The 25,245-nt window shown below is 51.0% G+C and overlaps 3 protein-coding genes across 4 annotated transcripts in view; 2 read left to right on the top strand and 1 right to left on the bottom strand.

Moving 5' to 3' along the window:
- The first annotated feature begins 651 nt into the window (after positions 1–651).
- On the top strand, positions 652–11,152 carry PABPC1L (poly(A) binding protein cytoplasmic 1 like). Its single transcript, XM_041478852.1, has 15 exons — positions 652–844; positions 1,546–1,739; positions 2,231–2,346; positions 3,085–3,224; positions 4,000–4,094; positions 4,343–4,480; positions 4,957–5,052; positions 5,885–6,151; positions 6,634–6,724; positions 7,013–7,207; positions 8,119–8,258; positions 8,558–8,651; positions 9,434–9,564; positions 10,382–10,468; positions 11,042–11,152. Exons 1-14 carry the CDS (start codon positions 652–654, stop codon positions 10,460–10,462), a joined length of 1,971 nt encoding a protein of 656 aa, XP_041334786.1. The 3' UTR covers positions 10,463–10,468; positions 11,042–11,152.
- A 2,899-nt stretch (positions 11,153–14,051) lies between these two features.
- TOMM34 (translocase of outer mitochondrial membrane 34) lies at positions 14,052–18,448 on the bottom strand. The gene is made up of 7 exons (XM_041478851.1): positions 18,297–18,448; positions 18,110–18,209; positions 17,820–17,972; positions 17,068–17,228; positions 16,658–16,802; positions 15,904–16,030; positions 14,052–15,131 (listed from the first exon to the last, which is right to left on the bottom strand). The coding sequence occupies exons 1-7, from the start codon at positions 18,409–18,411 to the stop codon at positions 15,033–15,035; spliced, it is 900 nt and encodes a 299-aa protein (XP_041334785.1). The 5' UTR covers positions 18,412–18,448; the 3' UTR covers positions 14,052–15,032.
- Positions 18,449–18,475: 27 nt separating this feature from the next.
- STK4 (serine/threonine kinase 4) overlaps positions 18,476–25,245 on the top strand; it is a 47,085-nt gene continuing 40,315 nt past the window's right edge. For both annotated transcript variants that reach the window (XM_041478850.1, XM_041478849.1), the window contains exons 1-5: positions 18,476–18,592; positions 21,323–21,403; positions 22,238–22,366; positions 24,185–24,299; positions 24,847–25,011. In XM_041478850.1, coding sequence (XP_041334784.1) covers positions 18,561–18,592; positions 21,323–21,403; positions 22,238–22,366; positions 24,185–24,299; positions 24,847–25,011 — 522 coding nt within the window. In that variant the 5' untranslated portion in view covers positions 18,476–18,560. The remainder of the gene's footprint in view (positions 18,593–21,322; positions 21,404–22,237; positions 22,367–24,184; positions 24,300–24,846; positions 25,012–25,245) is intronic.

Raw genomic sequence — 25,245 nt, 5'->3', positions numbered from 1 at the left:
GGGGTCTCAAGCACTGACTGTTGTCTTCACACAGAACTTTATACTCAGCTGAAACCAGGCACAGACTGAGAATCCATTTGCCTGCTCTGGGAACAGTAGTCAACAAGCTGAGAGACTGGGAAGGGGTGGCAAAAACCCTGTGTCTGCCTTGTTAGGGATGCAGTTGTTTGTAGGGAGCACGTGGGCTGCAGTTCTGCTCCCTGGCCATCAGCGCAAATCCCCACTCCTTGGGTCTGCTCTGGCTGGAGGCAGCCATTAAGGAGTTAAAATGGAAGTCTCTGGTGGAGAAGGGCTGTTTACCTTCTGAGAAATTAAACTCTATTTTATTTTTCTTGGGGTTTGCATGTTTTAAGGAGCAAATCTCTGAGTGAGTAGTGTGTCTCTGAATTCTTAGAGGGTGTGCATGGCTGTGAGGTACACATCACTCCAGCTCAGCTTTTGCACCAAAATTGTTATGTTCTGGAAAGTTTTGAGATTGCAGTTTCCTTGGGGCATTCCTGATCCTAGTGGAATGGGATGAGCATTGCTTTGACTTGTGCTGCTGCAGTGGGGCCAGCCCCAGTGTGGGTCTGTGATTGCACAGGTCATCTGAAACCTGTGCCCTGCAGCCTCGCGTCTGTCTCCTTCTGCAGCTAAGCTCTGTGTGTGACCATGAATGCCAGTGGCCCTGGCTATCCCTTAGCCTCTCTCTATGTGGGAGACCTGCACCCAGATGTGACTGAAGCCATGCTCTACGAGAAGTTCTCCCCTGCTGGGCCCATCATGTCCATCCGAGTCTGCCGGGACGTGGCCACGCGCCGCTCGCTGGGCTATGCCTACATCAACTTCCAGCAGCCTGTGGATGGTAGGTTCCTGGTACCAGCTCTGGGGAGCTGCCTCACAGCAGGGACTTGGGTGGGCCATGGAAGGGGGGGAGCAGTTGTCTGATGGCTGCATTGCTGCTGGGGCTTGGTTCTAACTAATCCCAGTCTGCTCTCTGATGGTGACCCATCCTGCTTCCATCTCTTCTTAGGGTCTGGGAAAGGATGCAGCTGCTGGGCTCTGGTGAGAGGTTGAAGGTGACTTGCAAGAGTTGCCTCCCTCCTTCTCCTTCAGAGAAGAGCACCAAAACCCCCTCTGTCCTTCCCCTAGGGTACCCAGCTGCCTGCTGGCTCACAGTGTAAAGTGAGGCCACTCCCCTGACAGGCATTGCCATGACACAGTACTGTAATTGGAAGGTGTTCCATGCTGAACTGAGGTTTAGTGATGGGAAGGTGTTGATTTAGTTGCCCTAGAGACCAAAATCCTTACTGGGTAAATTAGCTGGGCATCTGCCAGACTGGAGCTTGTTGTGAAATGATTGATCCTAGGGAGTGAGGCATGCTTTGGAGAGAAAAAAAATAATTAGTCCAAGAGTGGTGTGGCTGGAGGGGTGGGGAGGCAGAGCTGCCTATCCCATTTAGGTTAACAAGCCCTTGTCCCTGATTCCTGTGCCCATCTCAGCTGCTGCAGAATGTGGAGGAGATCTGTCTCTGTTACTCCCCTCTCCTCCCCCTTGTTTGGCAGCTGAGCGAGCCCTGGACACCATGAACTTCGAGGTGATCAAAGGCCGGCCCATCCGCATCATGTGGTCCCAACGGGACCCCGGCCTCAGGAAATCAGGGGTTGGAAACGTCTTCATCAAGAACCTGGATGACTCCATTGATAACAAAGCCCTGTATGACACATTTTCTACCTTTGGAAACATCCTGTCATGCAAGGTAGGTGTGCCCAGGGCCCTGCAGGAGAGGACTTGCTGCAGAGCTGCCCTCACTCTTGGAAGCATGCTCCAGCTGGCTGAAATTTCCTTTCTCATTTCACTTCCCACAACATCTCCTATAAATTCCCAGCTGCTTTGAAGCCAAAAGGCCTTGCTGTGTTTCTCCTCAGAATGGGGGCTTTTCCTCCAGTCCCTGCACAGGGATCTTATTTGTCATCCTGCCCAGCTCAGTGCACCACTGGCATGTGGGTCTTGGGGAGCCATAAGTTCCTGGATTTCATACAAAGCAGCATGGATCTGGTCCTGGGATTGCCCACCTCCCTGACCTGCTGCCAACATCCCAAAAGAGCTCAGCTGCAGAGGGAGCAGGATGTCAGGGAGGGAAAATGCCCCTGGAAAATGGGGCTGGGTTTTCCTGTGATGTACTTGTATACAAACATGGAGAAAAACAGTGTCTGTCTCTTTTCTTTGCCCCTCATGCTGTGTTTGTAGGTGGTTTGTGATGAAAATGGATCCCGTGGCTATGGCTTTGTCCACTTTGAGACGCATGAGGCAGCAACTCGGGCCATTGAGACCATGAATGGGATGCTGCTCAATGACAGGAAGGTGTAAGTGCCAGAGAGAGGAGTCTGGGCTCTGCTCCTCCCTTGCCTTGGTCCACTCTCGGCAGTAAAAGCATGCCCTGCTCAGGCATCCCCTTCCTGCTGCTCTGTGTTCTTCCCTTTTCCATCCCTGCTGGGCATGGCAGCTCTGCTGCTCTCTGGGACAGTGAGTCACTTGTGGTGGGTGCTGGGGGAAGTGTGATAGCGGTTTGGAGCTGCTCCCAGATGGTGGGGAAGGAGTCCAGCCCCAGGCTGGGTTTTATTGCTGAGGCGGTGTAATGAGTGCCCACAAAGTGGATCCTTGATCTTGGCTGTTGCCATCAGATAATCTGGGCAGGGAGAGGTTTTGTTGTTGTTCCTCTCTCTGTTTGCACCTCGCTCTACATCCCACAGAGGCAAGGATTGCCCAGAGTGTTTGAGAAGGCTTTGGAGGAACAGAGCTGGCACTTGGTGATATCCTTTGGGATCTTTTGTGGTGGTGGCCTCCTTTGAAGTCTTTTGATGTCTCCTGGGGTGACAAATCCCTACTTTTGGCAGTGACAATGGGGAGTTTGGGTATATGTACACCAGAGTGGGATATGCTGAAGGTGCTGCATGTGGAACTCATGGTGAGTTTGTGGGTGAGCACAGCACAGCCTGAGGTGATGGGATCTCTCTTGGCCTGTACTGAGACAGGTGTGCCTGAGTCCATCTTCCCTCTGCAGGGGACATGCAGGGTTTGAGGCCTCTTCTTCCTTCCCCCAGGTTTGTTGGACACTTCAAATCCCGCAAAGAGCGTGAGGCAGAGGTTGGGGCTAGGGCAATAGAATTCACCAATGTCTACATCAAAAACTTTGGGGATGACATGGATGATGACAGACTGCGGGAAATATTCTCCAAGTTTGGTGAGTGCAGTTGTTGTCTGATTAAACTGGAGTTGGGGCAACCTAAAAGGAAGTGGGGGGAGTGCTTGGCTGAAATAGCAAACCCCTTTTCTCAGTGAGATGTGACTTGCTTAAACATCCCCCACAAAAAAGGACTGCAGTCACTTCATTTGTCAGGATGTTACATGCGCTTTCCTGCTGTGACAGAGGATAACTTCTACTTGGTGCTGTCTTGAAAAATGTATGCTTTTTTTCTTGGATAGGTTTTTAAGTTGTCTTGTTACCAGTATGCTGTCTGGCTACAGGAATCCTGGGAATAAGAATTGTTGACTCTGAATTTAAAGAAAACAGGCTTTTCAATTTAGTCCACTACTGGAGGATGCCTCTTGTGATGGGTTTTAGTGTTGTGCCAATCCATACTGTCCACACTTGGTCAGTGCCACCCCAAGTAATCTGTGGTTATCCTTCATATGAACCCAATCTGTATTCATATATAAAGGAGATGAGATTTTCTAGCCAAAGGAGCTCCCTGCACTGGCTGGAGAGGCTGATGAGGCCAGGGCAATGAGAGCAGCAGCCCAGGTTGGAGGGATCACCCTCACCAAACCCCACAGCCTCCTGTCCCTGCCTCGTAGTGATCCTGTTGTCTGTCCTCCTGCTGGGCTCTTCCAGCTGCCCTGGCTGTCCAGTGCCCTCACTGGGCTGGTGTCATGGTGGCTCCCCAGCAGAGAGCTGCACACTGGCAGCACCCCCTCGCTGGGCACCCCTCAGACTGTATTTTCCTTCCCTGCTGCAGGAAAGACCTTGAGTGTCAAGGTCATGATGGACAGCAGTGGCCGCTCAAAGGGCTTTGGATTTGTCAACTTTGAGAAGCATGAAGAAGCCCAGAAGGCAAGAGGCTCCTCACTGCCCATCTCTCTCCTGAGACTGTCACCTGGTGACGTCCCCACCTCTCCTCAGGGGGAATCTCACCAGCTTTGTGCCAGTCTGGGAGCTGGCGCTGGGTACCTGGATGGGCAGGACCTGGCAAGGGAGGGCAGGTCTCTGCTTGTGCTGGGACTGCCCTGGGGCGGTGGGTGCAGAGCAGAGCTGTGGCCAGGGGCTCCCTGCTGCGCTGAGAGCCCTTCCCTCCCCGGCAGGCCGTGGCTGACATGAACGGGAAGGAGATCAACGGGCGGGTGCTGTACGTGGGCCGCGCCCAGAAGCGGCTGGAGCGCCAGAGCGAGCTCAAGAGGAAATTTGAGCAGATGAAGCAAGAGCGGGTGAACAGGTACCAGGTAAGGGAGAGCAGGGTGCTCCATCCTGCAGGTCTGCAACAGGGACACTCTCAGCCTGGGGAGCACAGAGCTCTCCAGAGCGGATCAGATCAGCATGGTGGGTACCTCCTGCAATTAGGGGTCCAGGCACTGCCTGGGAATGTCCTGGGAAGCAATGTCAGGAAAGAGGAGAGAGATTTCAACCCAGGATGATGTTGGGAGGTGAATAAATGGGTCTGCTAATTTCCAGAAATATTAGTCTGGAAATAACCAGCTTTATGAGGTTCAGCAGGTTCCCGGTGATGTGTGGGTGCCTCTTCACTTGGGGTGTTTGTATTTTGAGTGGAGTTTAGGCACAATCCTCACCCCTCTCCATGTCTCTGCTCCTGCAGAGGATGTCCCACCCTGCAGATGAGCTGCTGGTGAAATGTGCATCCAGTGTGACAAACTGCTGTAAACTTTGGGATCCTAAACTGTTTTTTTTCACCTGTATGCAGGGGGTCAACCTGTACGTGAAGAACTTGGATGATGGGATAGATGACGAGAGGCTGAGGAAGGAGTTCTCTCCCTATGGCACCATCACCAGTGCCAAGGTGAGGGACTGGAGCTCCTGGGGCTGGTGAACTGGTACACTCAGCCCTTGAGGATGGATAGGGATTATCATCCTGCTGAATTACACTTCCCTGATGATGGCTTGTATCTCAAGCCAGGTGTAAGGGACGTGCTGCTTCACCTCACACTCTCCTGAGGAGCAAATATTTTGTAGCTTTGTTGAGTTACCCCAGCCCTGGTGAGGTGCCAGGTATGGGATCTTAAAGCTGCAACATTCTGAATATTGCCCAGCTGCTCTGTGACACTAGTGAAATGAAAATGACCCACAAGCCACCTCTCTCGGGACAGTGGGGTGACAGACTGGTGTTTGGCTTTTGGGAACACCATAGACGTGTCACTCTTTCCCTGGCACTGGTGTCAGGATTCTCTGGAAGGCAACATGTAGGGATGGTCTGGCTTTAAGGTCAGCTACCTGTAACCTGCCAAGGACAGATGCTGCCTGGCCCTTGTCAGGGCACAGGGTCCCACTGATCCCCATCCCTTGCTGGCTCCTGCAGCATTCAGCACCAGAGCATTTCTGGTCCATGGGCTCTGTGAGACTGAGGCACGAATTCCCCCCAGACAATCACAGGCTTCTGATCTCAGACTGGTCCAGACTCTGCCATCTTCATTTCCCAAACCTTCTGCCTGAGCAAATCCTGCCCTTCCCCAGAGAAACCTGTTTGTGGGAGGGGTGCAGTCCCATCCATCCCTCCCTGGGTGTGGGGGCAGAAGTGGGGTGCCTGTGGTTGGATCCCACACACACCCCATACTGTGTTTGTGGATGCTGCAGTGATCTGTGAACTTAGCTGTCTTGTTCTAATCCTGTTTTAGGTGATGACGGAGGGTGGCCGCAGCAAAGGGTTTGGGTTTGTATGTTTTTCCTCCCCAGAAGAGGCAACCAAGGCCGTGACAGAAATGAACGGGCGCATTGTCAGCACAAAGCCTCTCTACGTGGCACTGGCTCAGAGGAAAGAGGAGCGGAAAGCAATCCTCACCAACCAGTACATGCAGAGATTGGCCACCATGAGGGCCCTGCCTGGCCCTCTCCTGGGCTCTTTCCAGACCCCCCCAGGGTACTTCCTACCCCCCATGCCTCAGGTGAGTCCTGCTCCCCAGTGGCAGCCCTGCACAGGGACCCAAGTCTGCCCTGGGGCAGGGTGGCAGTCGGGCTGAGAAGCAGAGCTTGTGTTGTGCAGATCTGGGCAAACCCTGTGGAGCTGGTGGGATCTGCCTGGGCTTCCATGTGAGCAGCAGAGTGGGATGCAGGTGCTCCAGAAAATGGGCTGGGGATTTCATAATTACTGCTCTGGAAGGAAGGCAGGAGGAATTTGGTGGGAGGGAAGCATGGAGAGCAAGGGAGAGGGGTTACAGAGGTGCAGAAGCTCCTGAGGGGGGCATGAAGTAGAGCTGCTGGAGGACCTGCTGACAGCAGGGCTGGAGGTTGGTCTTGAAAGTGCTCTGGCACCCTGCAGAGCATGGTTTTGGCTTGTCTGCTGTGTGCAGCAGCCACCAAGGGGCTCTGGGTTAGTGCTGGCTCAGCTCAGCTCCCCCGTCACCTTGGATGTGTTCTTCTTCCCCAGCCACAAACCAGAGCTGCCTTCTACGGCCCCAGCCCTGTTGTCCCAGTCCGCCCTGCCACTCGCTGGAGTGCGCAGCCCTCCCGGCCTCCCTGTGAGTCTGCCTGTCTCTCCCTGGGGGCTCTTGGCACGAGCTGGGCTCAGCCAGGGACTGAGGGTCTTTAAAAGCAGCAGGAAGTGTGTAACCATGAGGGTTTATCTTGGAAAAGTGTGCAGGGCTTTGGTGCAGGGCCATGGTGATGGGCACCAGGAGGTGAGATGCTGGCAGTGACACCAGAGGTGAGGTGCTCCTGAGCTGTCCCCAGCCACAGCCACTCTCCCCACGTCTCCTTCCATGTCTCTGCTACCAAGCAGCTCCACTCTGTGTGTTCTCTCTCTGCAGCAGTGTACCCTGAAGCCACCCCCATCCTGAGGGCGGCCGTGCCGCCCCGGCGCCTGCTGTCCAACGTCAGCACCATGAGACAGGCCTCCACCCAGGTGCCCCGTGTGCCCCCCCAGGCCCAGAGAGTGGGTGAGTGCGAGAAGGACACCCATGATATCAAGCTGGGACAGTGCTGTGGTGGCAGGGGTGCTTACTGTGAGCTCAGGTCTCCAACAGGATTAATTGGTTTGTGGGATTACTCATGGAGCAGTCTGATGGTGTGATGGAGTTGGAGCAATGTCTGTAGGAGTTAAGTATGTAACTTTTTGAGGAAGGCTGGGATCTTTCAGGTTACTGGGACAGGTTTCTGATGTGCAGATTGGTCTTGTTGGTGGCTACACCTTGAATATGATCCTTAAAGCAGATGGTGATGCAGCCACAGCAGCTGGGCTTAGTGCTTGGACAAAGGCAGAAGGTGGGAAAGGATCTTTGGGGAGCAGGAGGGCTGAACTGCTGCCAATGCCAAGCCTCTTGTTAGAGGGGTTTGGAGCTGAGAACCAGACCTTGCTGGCATCCCCAGTGCCTGGCTGTCCTGAGGCTGGCTCTGGGTCTTGGGGTGTCCCCTCCACATGTGACCATCTGGGGCAGTGACTGCCTACAGCCTCCCATCTTCATGGGATTTTGCCCAAAGTTCTTTGTCACTGCTGAAGTGAGCAGTGGGACCAGGAGGACTGTCTGTGGCTTGTCCCTTCTCCTTTTGTCATTGTCCTCTCATTCCTCTGCCTTCACCTCCCTTCAGGATGAGCTGGGAGACAAGGGTCTCACAGCCCACCCTGCCCGGTGCTGCTCCCCTTCTCTGGCTGCTGATCCAGATGGGTTTCTGGAGGAGAGCTGACGAGGTGTGGGTGCCTTTGCCAGCTCCCCTGCACAGCACCAGACCACCCCACCCCAAGGGCAGCAGTGCCTGCCTGTCATGGGAAGCTGCCTTTGACCTGGAGGATGCTTTGAGCCTCTGTAGCAGTTTTCAGACCCTCCAAACAAGCACACTGTCCTTGTGGCTTCAGCTTCCTTGACCCAGGAAAGCATTTAAGGACTTCTCTTCACAAATGTTCTTGTCCCCATTGCAGTCAACATCGGGACACAGACAGTCAGCACCCGGGTGTCCTCCTCGTCTGCCCTGCCACGGGGTGCCCAGCAGTACAAGTACTCCTCATCTGCCAGGAACATGCAGCCCATGGGGCACATGCCACCCGTGGTGGCCCCACAGGTAAGTGCTCTGCAGCCACCAAAATGTGACATTCCTGGTCTTGCTCTGGGATAATGTGACTGCTGACCCCATGCTCTGTGAGTGGTGCTGTGGGGACCTTGTGGGGCTGTGGAGGCAGTGGCCACACAGCTCTAAAGCTTGACTTCAGCTTTTGTGGAAGCTGGTGTTTGAATACAGACAATGCATCTTGGAAGGCTGAAATGCCTCGTTGTGGTTGGTGTTGAGCACCATTCCTGCAAGTCAGGTAACTAACATCCCTTCCAGCCTTTGATTGCTGTTCTTCCCTGTTTTTCCTCCAGGTGGGAGAACCTGCTGTGCGTGTCCAGGGGCAGGAGCCACTGACAGCATCCTTGCTTGCAGCAGCCCCCCCTCAGGAGCAGAAGCAAATGATTGGTGGGTGCCAGGCTGCTCTGCTGGAGCAAATGCAGCTGCAGGGCCCTGGGGACATATGGGCTTGCGTGCACCAGGGCAAAATTAACTGCTGAGAGAAGCTGTAAGGCTTTGTGGGATTGTTCTGATATTATGCTGCTTAAAAAACAATAATAAATTCAGTCTGTGTTGGAACTGGATGGGAGCAATAAAGCCACTCCCTGTCTGCATGAGCTGCCTGACAGTGAGAGAGTGTCTGGAGAAGCTTTGCAGAGAGGCAGAGCTCCATCCAGCCTGCCTGTGCTGCCAGGCCATGCCAGGGCATTTGCAATTCCCCTGAGCTCTGCACCATCCTGCACTGCTGCTCCTGGGCACCGATGAAGAACTTGGAGGCCATGGGGGTGAAGGTCAGCTGTGCCACACAGCCCTTGGCTTTCAGGTGTTCTGTGGTGGAGCAAGCAGTGCCCTGGTGTGGGCCAGCATCACTTGGCCTGGCCAAAGCACAGCAGGTCCAGAGCAGCTCTTTCTTCCCAGGAGGAAACTGCTCCTGCAGAAACTGTGCACGGGTGGGCAGACGTGCCCAGCTCTGCTGCCCTGTGCCCACTGTAGGTGCCTGCTGCTGACTTCACCCAGCAGCTTCCTGTTGCTGAGACGTGCTGGAGTAGCTTGGCCTGTGAGCAGTGGTTTTTCCACCACCATCACCTCCCTTGTATCCCATTTCAGTTGAGTGGCAGGAGGGCTTGCAGTGGGTTTGAAAATGCTGGAGGCTTGTGTGGTGCTCATGTCCTGGCTGGTGTTTGGAGCAGGTGAACGCCTCTACCCTCTGATCCACGTGATGCACCCCTCACTGGCTGGCAAGATCACTGGGATGCTGCTGGAGATTGATAACTCCGAGCTGCTGCTGCTCCTGGAGTCCCCAGAGTCCCTGCGCTCCAAGGTAGGACAGACTCCCTGCCCAAACAAATCCCTTCCCAAAGGGCTGATTGCCTGCTGCTGCAAGGGAAGTGGGCACAGCCCAGGATATTGATCACTGTAGGAAGAGCAAGTAGCTGCTGGTTTTGTTTTTGAGTGAGAAAGGAGCCCCAGGTTGATGTCACCACAGCCAGTGCCTGATTGTCTGCCTGCCTTCAGCAAAAGGAGAGGCTGAAGCAGCTCCCTGAAAGCACAGGCCAAGCTTGAGGGTGGTTTGGAGATGGCTGGGGAAGCAGGAGGGGAAAAGCAGGGTGGTATCTCTACATGGAAGCAGCCAGGAAGATGCTCTTTCCTCAGAATAAAAGCCAGACAAGCTGCTGCCTCTCTGCAGTATTTCTTGAGTTTCCTTCTTAATTCTGGTAAATGTTTAGCTTTGGTTCCCATCAAAGTAGTTGGAGTGAATTGACTGCATCTTTTTGTTGCTCGTTGGAGACAGGAGCTGCTTTCACCCTTCCACTGCTGTTTTTTTGAGGAGCCTGGGCTCTGCTGGGTGGTGTCAGGTAGCTTTACCTGTGAAATCTGACTTCTGCCTAGCAAGTTCTGACTTGATAATAAAGGAGAGATGCCCCAGAATTTCCCTTGGTAAGAGACAGAAAAGGTCTTTGGGCAGATCAGTGTCCAGCAGAAGCAGCAGGCTTGGATTTTGTAATTATTTGAGTCCTTTACCTTTCGCAAGCGGGTCTGTGTGGAGGCCACACTGGGAGCTGAAATGGTGAGTCCCTGCTGCAGTGCAGTTTCACACTGGAGCACCTCAACTCCTCCCCCTTGTGCTGTGTTGTCAGATCGAGGAAGCAGTCACTGTTCTCCAGGCACACCAGAGCACCGAGACACCCAAGGGCAGCGCTGGGGCCTTCCTGCCCTGACCGCAGGTGCGTGTGCGGGCCCGGCTGCGCTCGCAGCCGCTGGGTTCTTACGCGGGGATTGGGGATTGGGTTTCTCATCCGGGCCCAGCAAGGCTTAGTGAGCAGTGTCAGTGTCTTTGACTGTAATGTTCCATTTCTTAAATTGCATCCTCCATTTCCTGGACTTAGTTGTACCACAGAGACCTTTGTGGGCTCTTTCTATGTTGATGAGGGCAATGGCTCTGCTACTAGAAAGGAATATAGGAAAGGTCCTTGCTTTTCTGTAGGTCTAGTGGAGACCAGCACAATCTTTCCTGGAAATTCCCAGTGGTTTTTTTGCAGAACCTTGACAGTAGATACCCTATAAAATATCCTTTGTGTGCTTGATCACGGAGCTGGCCCTGCTGCTGAGGCTGGGATAGACACACTAACAAAGCAATTCAGACTGCATGTACCCCTTTGAAGATATTTCAGATATCTTCTTGAGTTATGATTTCAAAGTAACAGTGTTAATCCAAGTTCAGGTGAATTTCATGTTTTCTGGATGAAACTCTTCCTTTAGCAGTTGAAAATTACCTGTGTGGGTTCTGTTTCTTGCAGACTACAGGACTGAGAGCAATCCCTGAGAAGGTTGCTGCTGAAGAACGGGAGCAAGACCCCACCATGCTGTTGGAATCATGCCCGTACAGTGACCCTGGCTTGTCTTCACATGCCCCATCTTACTGTTTGTGTGTATTGTAACCCCTGTAGAATTGCTTCCTCCTGCACCTGTAAAAATCCTCACATTAAATCTCTTCTCACCACTGAAAGCACCTTGTGAAATGTAGTGTGGAACCCAGCCTGGGGCAGTTGCCCAGAAAATGATGAGTGCTGATGAATCATCATTTTACTGAATTTATTGGGTTCTGTAGTTTTATTTATTCATGTAGGTGACACTAATAAAGAACTGTTCCACCCCCACAAATGGGTTAGTTCCCTTGGCAGGAAGACAGGTAAGACTTTGCTTCTCACAGGTGGAAGGATGGACTCAGACTGCAGTAATTAGTGATTGAAGTTTGTGGTGCTGGTGGGGTGTCAGTCTGGAGAGCTGACAGAAGGGACATACAGCATTACATTAACAAATTGCCAACGAACAGGCTCCTTTAATCCTTTCTGATTCCCTAGGAGGACAGATTTAAGCAAAACGGGATGGATTGCTGCTGTTGTCCTCCAGTAATGAACCTTATAGACCTGCAGTAATGGCCTCGAGTGTCTCCTGCTGCTCACCACAGGGTCTGTCTATGTGTCTGTGGTGCACAAGATCAACTTGTTGAGGTATTGTGGAGCAGCTGGAAATCAAAAGCTGTGTTTCCAATGTGGGTCTCTGACCAGAGGTTCCCAGGAGTCACTGAAGAGCCTGCAAGCATTCAGGACTGCATTGTCCTGCGAGGACACTTCCTGCTTGCAGGGGGAGCTGGGACCTGTTACTGCTGTGTTGTGCTCCCTGTGTTGCTGTCATCACCCCAGCCTTAATCCTCTGCTCTTCCTAGTTAGGAAAGGAATTTCAGTCCCTAGAGACTCCTCAGTGCTCGGGGCTGGTGGTGCACTGACCTCACTTGACCTTCCTGGAGCTGGCAGGAGCACACCTCCACCAGCACCACCCACCTTCTTTCTGTGCAGCTTCTGCTGGTTTTGCTGTCTCAATCTTCCTTCTGTGCTGTATCATACTCTCGCTTCAGCTCCCTGCTGAGTCACCCCTCCTACCTCTTGTTTTCCTTCCAGCATTTTAATAGAACCACTTACACGTTTGCTCCTGCATGGTGTCTGCTCTGCTCCACTGGGATTCTTCACTTTTTCATCATTCCTTTTTCTCACCTTCATTTCACCAGTTCTTCCTCTGATGTCCTTAAATATTTATTTTCCTCTTAGTGGATGCCTCAGCCTGAACTGTTCACTGTTTAGATATCATCCTCTCAGTGAGAAGCTTATAAAGGACTTTAATTCACTTATATACAGGACCCTGATTTGTTATTTCTCTCAAAGTGTCACAGGCTGGAAACTTTCCTGCTTGGTCTCTAGAGGAAAAACATGTGTTTTCAGGAGTGTAATGCACTTAAGGAGAGCTGGAATGGAGCTGTACAGGTAAACTTCATCCTGCTGTTGTTTAGCTTGCCTGCAGCCTTTTTTCAGGTGTAACAGGGCAGCTCAGGTGTGCCTGTGACACCACCTGCAGTGCCAGATGGCTGTGCTGGGTGAGCCCTCTTTAAAACCAGAGGGAAAGCCAGGTGGGGCCCAGGAACACAGGGATATCAGAACAACCTCTGAAAGGGTGTGAACAAGGACAAGAGGTTTTAAAATGATGATCAGAAAAGGTGAAGCTGGCCCTAGGATCCCTGATGATATTAGCAATGGTTCAGAGGAGCTCCCTGGCTGCAGCCCTTGGTGAAGTCTGAGGCTGCAGGGAGTTGAGGCAGCAATGCAAACGAGTCTGGAACAGCTGCTGTTTCTGAGTGGGGCAGAGGAAGGTGTGTCCCTGTCACAAACCCTCTGTTGCCCTGTGGCCAGCACTGCCTTTGCCCACCTGGGAAGTGCCCAGCACAGACAGCAGCACCTCAGCAGGAGCAGAAGGGGAGGCAGCAGCAGAAGTGACCCTGAGCTTGCAGTAATGTCTTTTTGCTGTGACCTTTGTCCACCTGGTGCTGTTGCTGGGGAAATCTTTGGTATCAGGCATAAAAAAATCTTTTTTGAGGGGAAGGAGATGGTGCCTGCTGCTGCCTAGGGCTGCTGTAATGAGCTGCTGTTGATCAGTGCAGGTGTCTGCCACTCAGGAAACAGCTGCCAAAGATAGCTCTTAATTGAGTGAAACCAGTCCTTCTTCTGGACCCCTGGACTCCTACTCCTAGTGCTTCTCTGCTGATCTCTGTACTGCTGTGTGCTTCCCCACCCTGGAACCCATCACACCTGCCCTAAGAGCTTGGGCAAGGGCTGGCTGTGGGATCAATGGAGCTGCCATGCTTAGAAGCAGGAATGGAGGAAATTGAGCAGTTTGTGCCCCTCAGGGAGGACTTGTTCCAAGCCCTGGCACATTACAGGTGATGGAGTACAGCCCTGGGACCGACAAAAAGCTGTTTAATGTCAGGCTAAAGTAAGAGGTCTTTGTCTTCAGTGGCAGTAGAGGAATTGCTCTCTATTCAATTGCTCTCAAAATACAATTCAGTGGGGTACCTGCCTGAAACACTGCTGAGAGAGGCAAGGTGGGAAACAAATACTTTTGAACCCTGACCAAGGGCTAGCTTCCTATTATCTTATTATTCTGTATTATGAGTTGGATTTGGTCTAGCATTGCCCAGCATCTTACTAGCTGAGGTAGAGGGCAAGGCTGAGCAATGGTTGGAAACCATGCTGCAGTGCTGTGCTCTCCTTGGCATGCCTTTCCCAGCCCCAGTGTCCCTGGAGGCTTTCTGGTTCTCTGAACTCTAACTTCAATGGCCACTATGAGCTGAGGTCACTGTCTGAAAGAGCAAGGCCCTGTACAGTGCCTGAAGTCCTCTGACAAAGAGAGGGCACAGTATGAAATGGTTCAACAAGTGCTTCCCTTCTCCTGTTCCATCCATCACAAAAAACACAGTCCTAGAGTGAAAATAAACATGGCTTTAATGAGAACAGGTTTTTAACAGTTCACAAAGTAACTCCAAGTATCTCTTTATCTACCATTTAAAATCAGTGCCATCAATACCAGCTCAGGAGAAATTTAAACATGCATTGAAGTAGTAAGCCAGACCTTAGCTGAGGTGTTACTGTGTATTTTCCTCCCTGTAACGCCCCATAGCAACTGCTCCAAAAGGCACGGAGGAGCTAAAGTGGTTTTTTTTTTTTTTTTTTTTTTTTTTTTTTTTTGAAAAAAACACAAGACAAAAAACCATTGCAAAATTCCCAAGCACCCAGAACCTGAAAGAATAGTGCACAGTGTAACAAGGCAGGCTTAACTTGCTGCTTTTTTCTTAAATGTGCAGAATAATTAAAGAAAGCTGCTACTGTAAACATCTGCCCAGCCACACTAAGCAGCAGAACTCAGCTGAGGGCCAGCAGGCATCAAGGGCGAGAGGGAACAAGCATGGCCCTGTGCAAGTAACTGTGCCCCTGCCACAAGAAGGGTATGTGGTGCTCTGGCAAATACAGCAGTTCTTGCAGTGACTTTCTTTCAGTAATAGCAGCACAAATGCAGCAAAACTGTCACCTGAATGAGCACTAAAACCCTCTGCCTGTAGCTCTTCAGACAGGAACAGCCACTTCTGTGCATCTTAGCCAACATGTAAAGAGTCCCTGAGGCCAATAGTTAGAGGCAAATTGACTTCAACCAGGAAAATTAACCTAAATGCCTCTTGGAGAGGGGCACTAAAACTATGCATGATCATAGAGCCAGCTTAATAGAGTTTGATACAGATTATGTCTTAACAACCATTGTGCTGGTACAGAACCTCTTAGATCTCAGCAGCACTGGAAGATAGATTTTAACACCAATCCTGCATTGAGTGGTCCCTGTATCAACAGCAGAAGGGAGAAAGCTTTTCTCTGCAGTGGAAAAGAAAGCTTTCCTTGTTGCTTGGTTACCCTAGGCTCTGTTCAGTTCCTGCAGTAATCTCAGTGCAGCTGTGTTCTTTGGTTCAGTTTTCAACAAGCTCTTGATGTCAGCAATGCTTGATTTGTAATCCTAGAAAAATAATGTTTTTTAAGGGGTAGTGCATTAAAAGGGCAGTCTAAGGCAGAACTACTACCCAGCAACAGAGGCTGACACAGCACAGTTAAGCCTGTGACTCCCTGGCACTAGCATTGATGTAGCTATTCTAAAACATGTTCAAACTAGGGCTGACAAGATAATTTCATCACTCAGGTGTGTTCTGAGTCCAACACCAATGCAATATGTACTCCAGTACTGACTCCAGCATTCCTCACGAGACAGAGATACAGCTCAGCCCAGCACTGCTCTCTGTGGTGACCAGGGACAGGATCTGTGGGAATGGCCTGAAGTTGTGTCAGGGGAGGTTAGGAAAAGGTTCTTCACCCAGAGGGTGGGTGGGTGGGCAGTGGAACAGGCTCCCCAGGGACGTGGTCACAGTACCAAGCCTGGCAGAGCCCAAGAAGTGTTTGCACAACACTCTGGGGCCCAGGGTGTCATTGCTGGGGGTGGTGCTGTGCAGGGTGAGGAGCTGGACTCGAGGGTCCCCGTGGGCCCTTTCTAACTCAGCACAGTCTGTGATTCTGTGAAAAACAGTTGCCTTCAGCATCTCTAGAAATAGGACCTAATGCTGACAAACTCGTGAGATTCTAAGAGCAAAGTGTGATGTCTGACTCTTAGTCCTTAAAGGTCTGATGGCAGAGGTTGTCTAGCACAGAAACAAGCCCTGAAGGGTATCTCTGGCTCTGATCATGCATCAACAGCCATCTAGTCCTACCCTGAAGCCCTTCAGAAACTCCTGACTTACCTTCAGTTCTTTAAGTGCTTGAGCACGCCTGTAGAGTGCCTTGACATTCTTAGGATCCAACTTCAGAGCTTCAGTGCAGTCCTGTGCTGCTTCCTTGTATTGCTTCAGGGTCAGGTAACAGAGAGCTCTGCAACACACACACCTCTCAGAGACCTTTGGCTGAAAGCAGCATCCACTGCCACAACACACAGAGCAGCTGTCAGTGCAACACAAAGCTGGGCTCCAAAACCATCCTCGTGTGCTCTGTCATCTTATTCTTGAGCTCAAGTTTGTTTCATTTACAGGGAGGAAAAAAAGGAAATGGTGTTTCAAAGAAACAAAAAGGAAGATGTTTAGAGCAACCTGCCCTAAAGCCAAAGTGCACTTGCACTTGGAGGATGCAGGCTCCTGCCCCTGCCAGTGCAGCACCTGCTCTGCTTGCTGCATCTGCCTTACAAGTAATCTGAGTGTTTAAGAACAGCAGTCTGAGGTTTGTAGGAGAGCAGAGACCACTCAACATACCCTAGTCCTGTCAGACAAAGCAGGCAGGGGAGAAATCCCCTGGCAGCCCAGAGGGACGTGTCTCCAAGGGGTTCTGTAGTACCTGATCAAAGAATGTTATACTACAGGGGAGGCTGCACTTGGGGTGAACCTGAGGGGGTGGTTTTGTTTTATTCATTAGTTTGGGAGCAAACATTAAACAGTTCTGCTAGGAAATACCATGGTGGTTTTTACACAGGGCCAAGAAATAGTTGGGCAAAGAGATGAACGGTACCTGTTGGTGTAAGTTGCACACTCCTTGTTGAGCTTTAAACTCTCACTGTACTTCTCAACTGCTTTTTTATGGTTTCCTTTCTTTACTAATTCATTTCCTTCTTCCTTAAGCATTCTAGCTCTCTCCACGCCAGCAGCAGTCTTGTCTGGAAATGGTGTGAAAGGATACGGACTCTATAAAACCACCAAGAATATCACAGCCTCACAGAAAACAAATATCCCCATACCAGAGGCAAGACACAGAGACATCAAAGAAACCAGAATCAACTGAAAAGGCTGTGGCAGAGCCAGGCCTGGGTTTCTCCAGGCCTCAGCCCTGGCTCAGACACACCAAGCCGGTGTGGCAGCTGTCTTGTTCATCACCCTTAGGAGCTAGAGGGCTCTCTGCCCAGCCCAAGGGCACGTTCCCACCTCCTTCTCCCTGTGGTGCAGTTGCAGGAGGAGTGTTTGCTCCAGGGGCCTGGGCAGAAGGAATGCTCCACCTCATCTGGGCAGAAACAGGCACTGTGGGGATTGGTGGGAGCTTCTGACGCCAGTTCACGCCATCCTTCTCCAGCAGGGCTTTAGTCATCCTGGAAGAGACAGCTCCCAGTCACCCTGGCTGGCTGGATGGGCCACGCAGTAGCCAGCCAGGTCACTTTCAACCTGGCTTGTATGTTAAGTACAGCATCCCTCTAATTTCTTTACATGCATCTCAGCTAGGTTTATTCTACAGACAGGACATTTGCAAAAAGATGATTTTCACACCAGCAGGGCTAAAAATACAACAGGACATGGGCTGGGACTGTGACTACTCAGGTGAGCAAGAGACATGCATCTCACTCCTTGGTCTGACAAGCAGAGGGCACCAGAAAGAGAACAGGACTACAGCAGCCTGTAAACACAGTAAACATAGAGAGGCTTAAAGGAGAGGGTGCTGAACTTTAGTTCACTATCTCCTTTAAACCAGGCAAAAGCAAAAACAGTACCACAGCAATCATTCCCAGACCTCGGCCAGCAGCCCGGAAGGAGCTATAGGCACAGGCAGGCAGAGGGAGCACGGCCAGGCCTTGCTCCACTCGTGTGCCTGGGACCCAGCCTGGTGCTGCCAGGGCAGCAGGAATGAGCAGGGATGGAGCAGCAGCACCCAGCGCCGCATTCCCGAGCCTGTCTGCGCTCCTCACCTGTTGACTCCATCGTGTGCCGCCTGCACGGAGCAGTCCACCTGCAGCGCCGTCTTGTAGTCCACATAGGCCAGCGAGTACCTCTCCAGAGCCTCGTACGCCGCTGCCCGCCGCAGGAGGGGCTTGATCCCGAACGGGACCAGTTCGAGGGCGCTGCGGCGGAGCGGAGAGCGCCGGGGCGCCGTGAGCCAGCGCGCCCGGGGCTGCGGCCGCGCTCCGCCCGCCCCGGCCGAGCCGGGCAGAGCGGCTGAGCGCTCCCTCCGGGTGCCCCCGGCCCCGCCGCCGCTCACCTGGTGCAGTCGGCCACGCAGAGGCTGCAGGCTCCGTCCTTGAGGTGGCAGGCGGCGCGGTTGGCCAGCAGCACGCTGCGCTCCTCGGCGCTGGCATCCCCTGCGCGGGGCACACGCGGGACAGCCGCGATTCAGCCGCGATTCAGAGGGTGCCCCCGCCCGCTCGCCCGCCCCGGTCATGCCCTACCTGCGGCTTCCAGCTGCGCCAGCGCCCGGGAGTAGAGCTCGGCGGCCGGGCCGTACTGCCCGCGGCGGAACTCCTCGTTGCCGGCCCGGCGCAGCGCACCGGGGGACGCGGCCATCGCGCCGCTGCCGCCGCGCCCGGGAAGCCGCGCCCCTCCCGCCGGAGCCGGGGCGGGCGCTCCCCGCTGGCATCCGGCGGCGGGCGGAAGCGGCGGCGGAGCGGTGCCATGGAGCAGTGAGGGACAGGGCGGCTCGCCGACAGACCGCCATGGAGACGGTGCAGCTGCGGAACCCGCGCCGGTAAGCGCGGGGTGTGTCCTGCCGGGAGCGGGGATGTTCCGGCCCGTGTTGTTGGCGGTGCGGGGCCGGGAGCGGGGCTGCGGGCGCGCCGAGCTCCGGCCCCCTCGGTTCTCCGGGGCGCTGCCGCTGCCCGGAGCTGCGGGCAGCGCCTGCAGGTCCCTGCTGGGACAGCACCGCGCTCAGGTGCGGGAAAACAGCTTAAACCGGAACGCGGGGGAGAAGGAGCTGCTGCGGGGGCTCCCGCCGGTACCGCGGGCTGTGTGCCGAGGTGTGCCGGCCCGTGCCGGAGGGGTGACAGCCCCGGTCACTTGTTCTCTCTTGGGTGAGTTTTGTGCGGGTCTGTGTCCCCGGTGCCGTGTCCGGGAGCGGTGCCCAGCCGTTTCACTGCCGCCGTGCCCGGGCACACCGAGCACAGTGGGCACACAGGGCACACCGTGCACACCGAGCACATTGGGCACACAGGGCACACCGAGCACATTGGGCACACAGGGCACACGGTGCACACCGAGCACGTTGGGCACACAGGGCACACGGTGCACACCGAGCACATTGGGCACACAGGGCACACCGAGCACGTTGGGCACACAGGGCACACCGAGCAGACCGGGCACACCGTGCACACCGAGCAGACCGGGCACACCGAGCACATTGGGCACACAGGGCACGCCGAGCAGACCGGACACACCGAGCCCGGAGCCTCGGGGGTTTCGGGGCGACCCCCGCACGACGCCGTGAGTCCCGTATCTCGGGCTGCCGGGCTGCGGGCAGGGCTGGAGCTCCAGTGAAGTGTCGCTGTCACAATCCTATCAGCGGTTCCCAGCTGGGGCCCGGAACGCTTCGGCAGCGAACAAAGGAAGCTGCTGGCGCTGGTCCCCAGCGGCATTGGCCCGTTTGGTTAAACAGTGATGTATATTCTGTTAAAAAACAAAACAAGCTTGGTTTCATTCTATAATTGCTTATGCCGGTGTTGACGGGGCAGGTGATTAAGATTAGATCTGAGTAACAACAGAGGTGAGGTTGGGTTTGTGTTGCTGTTACATCTGTGTGGTATAAACATCCAGGAGAACACAGCAGTGAGTGCACTCGATGGAGCAGGACAATGCAAAGTAATTGGGCTCCTGGTCTGTAGTGGAAATTATGCTGTTTGCTGCAAGCACAGTAGTTGTCTGGTTATTGTGTTTGGGTATATGAGAAGTCTCTTTTTTTTTTTTTTCCTTTTATGCTCGTAGAATTTAGGCCTCAACTTAAACAAGAAGGATCTGCCTCTTGCGTCACCACATTTTGGGCTCCTTGGAAATGGTGGCTTATGTGTTTTCTGGTGCATGTATTACTTGCTTTTCCCCTTTTCCCACACCTTCTTCCCTCTCCATTTTCACAGGGACGAGTAAATTCGGTTTAATGCTTATCTGAGCAGGGAAGCTAGCAGCTACTTTCAGTATTTCACCACTTCCTGAGTCTGCTTCTATATAATGTTTCCTCTGCTTCAGGAAGCCATTGTATGTGCTCCATGTGTGAGCTGCTCCACCCGTGTGGCTTTTGTACATAAACATAATAGCCAGGGATCAATGAATGGTTTTTCATTCTATTTCTGAAGAAATTGGGTAAAAAAGTTATATATTTAGTATAAAAATTAGTATTCCTGTAACTGGAGTCCTGATCTTTAGCAACAGCTGTAAGAGCTTTCAGGAGTAATTCACAGTTGCAGGCAACCATGCATGTTTTACTTTAAACACCAGTCAGTGCTAAAAACTCTTGAGACTCTTTTAAGTTTCTGTGTTTAAAAAACTTGAATGAGCTGGTTTAGGGAGTTTGGAGGGGGTTTTGTTGGCTGGTTTTTGTTTTTGTGTATTGTTGTTTCAGATTTTTTTTAGTTCACGTGAAAATGAAAGAGCACTTGTTTGTGGGCTGTTGTATACTCTTACCAGTGACAATAAAATACTGTTTTCAGACCTTTTTGTTATGTAGTCCTTAGCTGTTTCAGGAGGTTTGGTGAACAGCTCTCCAGTGTAGACTCAAACAAATATGACTGAGCTTCTTGTTGCTTTGTGTATGGGATCTCCCTAAAAGCTGTACTGGGGGAAAGGGGGCCACATGAAGAATCACAGCACATGGCAGGTTTTTATTCCTAGAAATTATTTCAGCTGACTCTTACTAGCAATACTTTAAGAAGGATGGCATTGAGATCCTGAGAGTCAGATACAGTTTCCTTTTTCCTGATAGAATTTTCCTAGTACATGTCCAGGCCCATGAAGTTAAGATCTGAAGTTTTGATGTTGAAAATGCACAGGTGAGAGCAGTATTGCCTCCTGCCTCCCAAAAAATGTATTCCATACATACTCTAGGCATCAGGGAAGATGATGTTCCCTTTTTTTGGTAGGTATCCTTCCATTCCAGATATTGAAATTCAGCAGATATGTTCAGTGGCTTCAAGACTGTGCCACACTGAGGTGTGACCACCAGCATATAGATCCTGAAACTGATTTCTGCCAAGAGGAGCTGTAGATTCGTGTGCCTGCTCACATTCTCTTTGTAATTCCCAGTCCTTTTTTGCTATTGGATGCTAATAATATTCAATCTCCTCATCAGGTGAAATAAACTTATTTTGTAATCAATTTACTTCATGCCAAACCCTTTGTATGTTTAAGTGGTGCTATTTATTCTTCTGTTTCAGCACAGCCCAAACTGCCATTAAAATTAAATGCAATAATTTCTCTCTTCTTACCCATACAGGCAGCTGAAGAAGTTAGATGAAGACAGTTTAACCAAACAACCTGAAGAAGTATTCGATGTCCTGGAGAAGCTTGGAGAAGGGTATGTGTTGTGTTCCAGTGGGCCCAGTGTACATTTTTCTAGGAAAACACATCTGTGTAACAGAGGTGTGTTCAGTGGACTCTGATGTTTCACTTTTGTCGTGGTCCTGTTTCTGAAAGGTAGCTACTGACATAGTGACATTGGTTAATAACAGAATACAGAATCTGATTCCCCGGAGCTTAATGTAAATAGCAGGTTATGGGTCAGCAGTAGGGAGTTTAAAAGTTTGTGAAAAATCTCAGCCTGGAGTTGGTAGGATCCTGTGGGAACTCAAAGAGATTTTGTGGTTCATCCCTGGTACCTCTTGAGGAAGATCTGCCTGGTGGAAGTGAGCTTGTGATGCTGTGCCCTTTGGTGAGGCAGAGCAGCATGGGGACGCTCCTGGAGTGACACGTTCACTGCCTTAAGCAGTTTGAAAAGACTGAGTTGTAAATCTGCCTGGCTGCTGTAAGTAAAGAAGGTGGAAATAAGAGTGATAATATCTGACAGGAACAAGCAAACCTCTCTGACCAGAGCTGTAATTCTTGCTGATGCTCAGCTTGTGCTCTGTGCTGGAAAAAGAGACTTTTTAGGTGTGAATTTGTGTGAAAGGCCATTCCAAAGCTATGGTCAGTGATGGTGTGCTCTTTCCTCACTGTCTAAGTTTGCTGACTTATTTGAATTACAGTGTTTAAAAGCTAGTGGGCCGATTATTTACATTAAAGTACAAAATATTTTTAATAAAAGGGTAGTTAATGTTTTACCTGATGGTTCCACTCACAAAAAGCAAAACCATAACGTGCATTTTTTAAAACATTACTGTATTCAGTATTTGCTTAATGTTTTGTTTTCTAGTTCTTATGGCAGTGTGTTCAAAGCCATCCATAAAGAAACGGGTCAAGTTGTTGCAATTAAACAAGTTCCTGTGGAATCTGACCTGCAAGAAATCATCAAGGAAATATCCATAATGCAACAATGTGACAGGTAAGTGTGTGCTGCAAAACCCTTTGTTTGCATGCAAGGAAAAGCATCACCAGTGGCCTGGCATTTAATCAAATAAGAGCCATGATGTCGCCTTAAATGTTTTTTTAAAAGGCTGGACTTGTACAATCAAGTTACCTGGTATCAACTGAGTCACGTTAGCTGACCATTTGGGCAGTGCAGAGGTAAGACAGCAGAGGTGTAGCTTGCAGCAGGAGAGGGCACTGAGCTGAGTGGAGTAACCCCGCGCTGGCTGCAGCCCTGCGAGCGGCCGCTGCCTCCTGCCCGGGCACCGTCACTTCTCGGACAGTGGGAGCTGGATTGTGTGCTGCACAGCAGCTGCCCTGCCCACAGGGGTGGTGGTGGCTTCCCAGCAAGGCATAGAGAACTGTTAGAAGGAGGTTTTTTGTTTCCTTTTTAAAGGGCACGTGGATGAGAGCCGCTAATGCATGACTGCTCTTGCGTGTGCGCAGCCTCCCTGCTGTCACCTGCTCCTGTGGCAGGGCTGTCCTTCCTGGTGCTGTCCTGCCTCTGCAGCTCTGCTGCAGTACAAGCTGTCTGCTGATCTGAGCATCCCCTGAATAACCTGCTGGCAGCTCTGTGGGCTGATGGTTCTTGTTCCCTCGTGCATGTTTTTGTAGGAAGAGATGCTGCAGTGACTTGGCCAGTGAAGAGCTTGTGGGTAGGGAAGACCCCCTCAAAGTCCAAGGCTGAAGGTTTAAAATACACTAATTTCTTCTGGTGTTATGAATCTGACCTTAGGAAACACTACTTTGAAGGACTTCCTGCGTGGAAAGCCATTCAAAATAAAATTACATGAGCAGTATAAAACTGTGGTCCCAGTCACTTACTCTATTGCATTCCACTCTCACTGTAGTTAAATGAAGATGACTTAGGGGCAGGCAGCAGAGTGTATCTTGAAAAGAAATTGTTCCTGAAAAATCTTACTGCGTAACTTGAAATGCATTACTACTTTCTCTTAAATATTAGTATTGTAAGGCCTAAAGTGAGACCTCAGAGTTGTGAACAGCAGAGGGAGTGAATCACTGGAGCATCACATTATCTATGCAAGCATTAAGGGACACTGTGCAGTGTGACTGACTCGCTAGTTTTAAAGCTTTTTCATTAGAAAATGATCAGCAGAGAATAGATTAAACGCACTTTTGTTCCTTAGCTCTATTCCCAGCAAATCAGGGACAGTCTTTTTGTTAGTTTCTGCTTTACCTTTTCCAGAGGACACATGTTTTTTCTGAGCAGTGTACTTTACTAGGTTGTTTGCTATTTGGGCAGCCAGATAGCTGACTAAGACAGTCTTAGGTTATGCTGAGATCCTAAAATATCCTGGACTAAATCAAAGAAACAAGTAGGTTCATGTAGTTGTGGAGGAACATTTGTCTTAATGAACATGATAGCTATTTTCCAGCAAATTGTGGGCTTTATTTATTATTTCTGTTTGTTTGCCAATGTTTTGCAGCACCTTTACCAGGGGCTGCTGTGGCCTGTTTCCCATTCCTTGTCCTGCCCCAGCACTGTCCCTGCTGTAACCTGGTTCAGGGAGCTGAAGCAGACTGAAGGCTAATCACCCCTTGTTCCCGTGGGATTTGCTGGACAGTTTAGCTCCCTGGAGTGACTTGCTGGCAGGTCATGTGAGCCCTGCTGTGGGAGCAGGCTTGGCAGGACTGGGGAGCCCTGTGCAGAATTCAGTGGCACTTCAGCACTGAGTTTCTAAAGCATACTTAGGGTCTGTGCAGTGTATTGTGCTTATTCAGTGATGCTGGCTCCTGGTGTTTGACTCTTTGTTTTATCCTTCTTCTTCCCTAGTCCTCATGTGGTGAAATACTACGGCAGCTATTTTAAGAACACGGACCTGTGGATAGTCATGGAATACTGTGGTGCTGGATCTGTGTCTGACATTATTCGGTTACGAAATAAAACTGTACGTGTGTCCTTTCTCCTTTGAGTGCATGGGTGGGAGTGTGGGTGTCCAGCAGCTCAAGGAAGCTGTGTAGTTAGGGCAAAATTCTCAGTGTTCAGTGCCTGACACAACCATTGGCCATGATTTGAGATGCAGGTCCTTTGTTACTCTGAAAACAAGAAAAGTGATTACATTGAATTTTGGCTATCTGGACAATTTAATTGGTGTGTTGGTTCTCTTGAAAACCTAGATTGATTCCAAGTAAGACCTTACTTTGCCTTACTTTGATTATTGCAGGATAAGAATTACTAGCTGAGAAAAGGTTATGGCATATGAAATGAGGTGGTGTGTTTGTGTATGCTGGTTGTGATCTAATTCTACATAATGCTGTAATGTAGCTTACAGCTACATAATGCTGTAAGTCACTAACTGATTCCCCACTGGTATGGCAACCTTTAGTGAAGGCAATTAAGTGGCAATTAGTGAATCTCAGTAAAACACAGACCAAAGCACAATAGAGCTGTGTCTCAGCCACTGGTATGTTGGCAGTAACTCTTCCTTTCTTCAGCTCACAGAGGAGGAAATTGCTACAATAGTGCAGTCGACTCTGAAAGGACTCGAGTACCTGCATTTTATGAGGAAAATACACAGGGATATCAAAGCTGGAAATATATTGCTAAATACAGAGGGACATGCTAAACTTGCTGATTTTGGAGTGGCAGGACAACTTACAGTAAGTAAAAGCAGGGTGGCTGTGTACATTTCAGTTTATCTTTTTAACCTGTGTGTGTGATGGGACTGTGGAGCTGGACAAATTGTTCATAGCTGGTTTTTGGCACTTTGCATCATCATGAGATGCTAAACCAGCAGCAGCTTAGAGCAGATCTTCCTCTGTGGAAGCTGTTACAACTAAGTAATGGTTTGCAATAGCATTTGGTGCTTTTTTTAGTATACTTTTAAGTTCAGT

This window comes from Pyrgilauda ruficollis, unplaced genomic scaffold, assembly GCF_017590135.1.
Source record: "Pyrgilauda ruficollis isolate IOZ18807 unplaced genomic scaffold, ASM1759013v1 scaffold46, whole genome shotgun sequence".
NCBI classification, from domain to species: domain Eukaryota; kingdom Metazoa; phylum Chordata; class Aves; order Passeriformes; family Passeridae; genus Pyrgilauda; species Pyrgilauda ruficollis.
Note: the sequence above shows the minus strand (reverse complement) of the source record. Positions and strands in the feature narration are given on the sequence as shown.

Bases quoted from the DNA above. Each gene is read 5' to 3' on its own strand.
- PABPC1L (XM_041478852.1), top strand. From the start codon at position 652: ATGAATGCCAGTGGCCCTGGCTATCCCTTAGCCTCTCTCTATGTGGGA. The intron at 6,152-6,633 runs GTGAGTCCTGCT...CTTCTTCCCCAG, and splicing joins TCCTACCCCCCATGCCTCAG to CCACAAACCAGAGCTGCCTT. The intron at 9,565-10,381 runs GTAGGACAGACT...CTGTGTTGTCAG, and splicing joins CAGAGTCCCTGCGCTCCAAG to ATCGAGGAAGCAGTCACTGT.
- TOMM34 (XM_041478851.1), bottom strand. From the start codon at position 18,411: ATGGCCGCGTCCCCCGGTGCGCTGCGCCGGGCCGGCAACGAGGAGTTC. The intron at 17,973-18,109 runs GTGAGCGGCGGC...GCTCCGCCGCAG, and splicing joins TGCGTGGCCGACTGCACCAG to CGCCCTCGAACTGGTCCCGT. The intron at 16,031-16,657 runs GTACCGTTCATC...TGTGTGTTGCAG, and splicing joins TGTGCAACTTACACCAACAG to AGCTCTCTGTTACCTGACCC.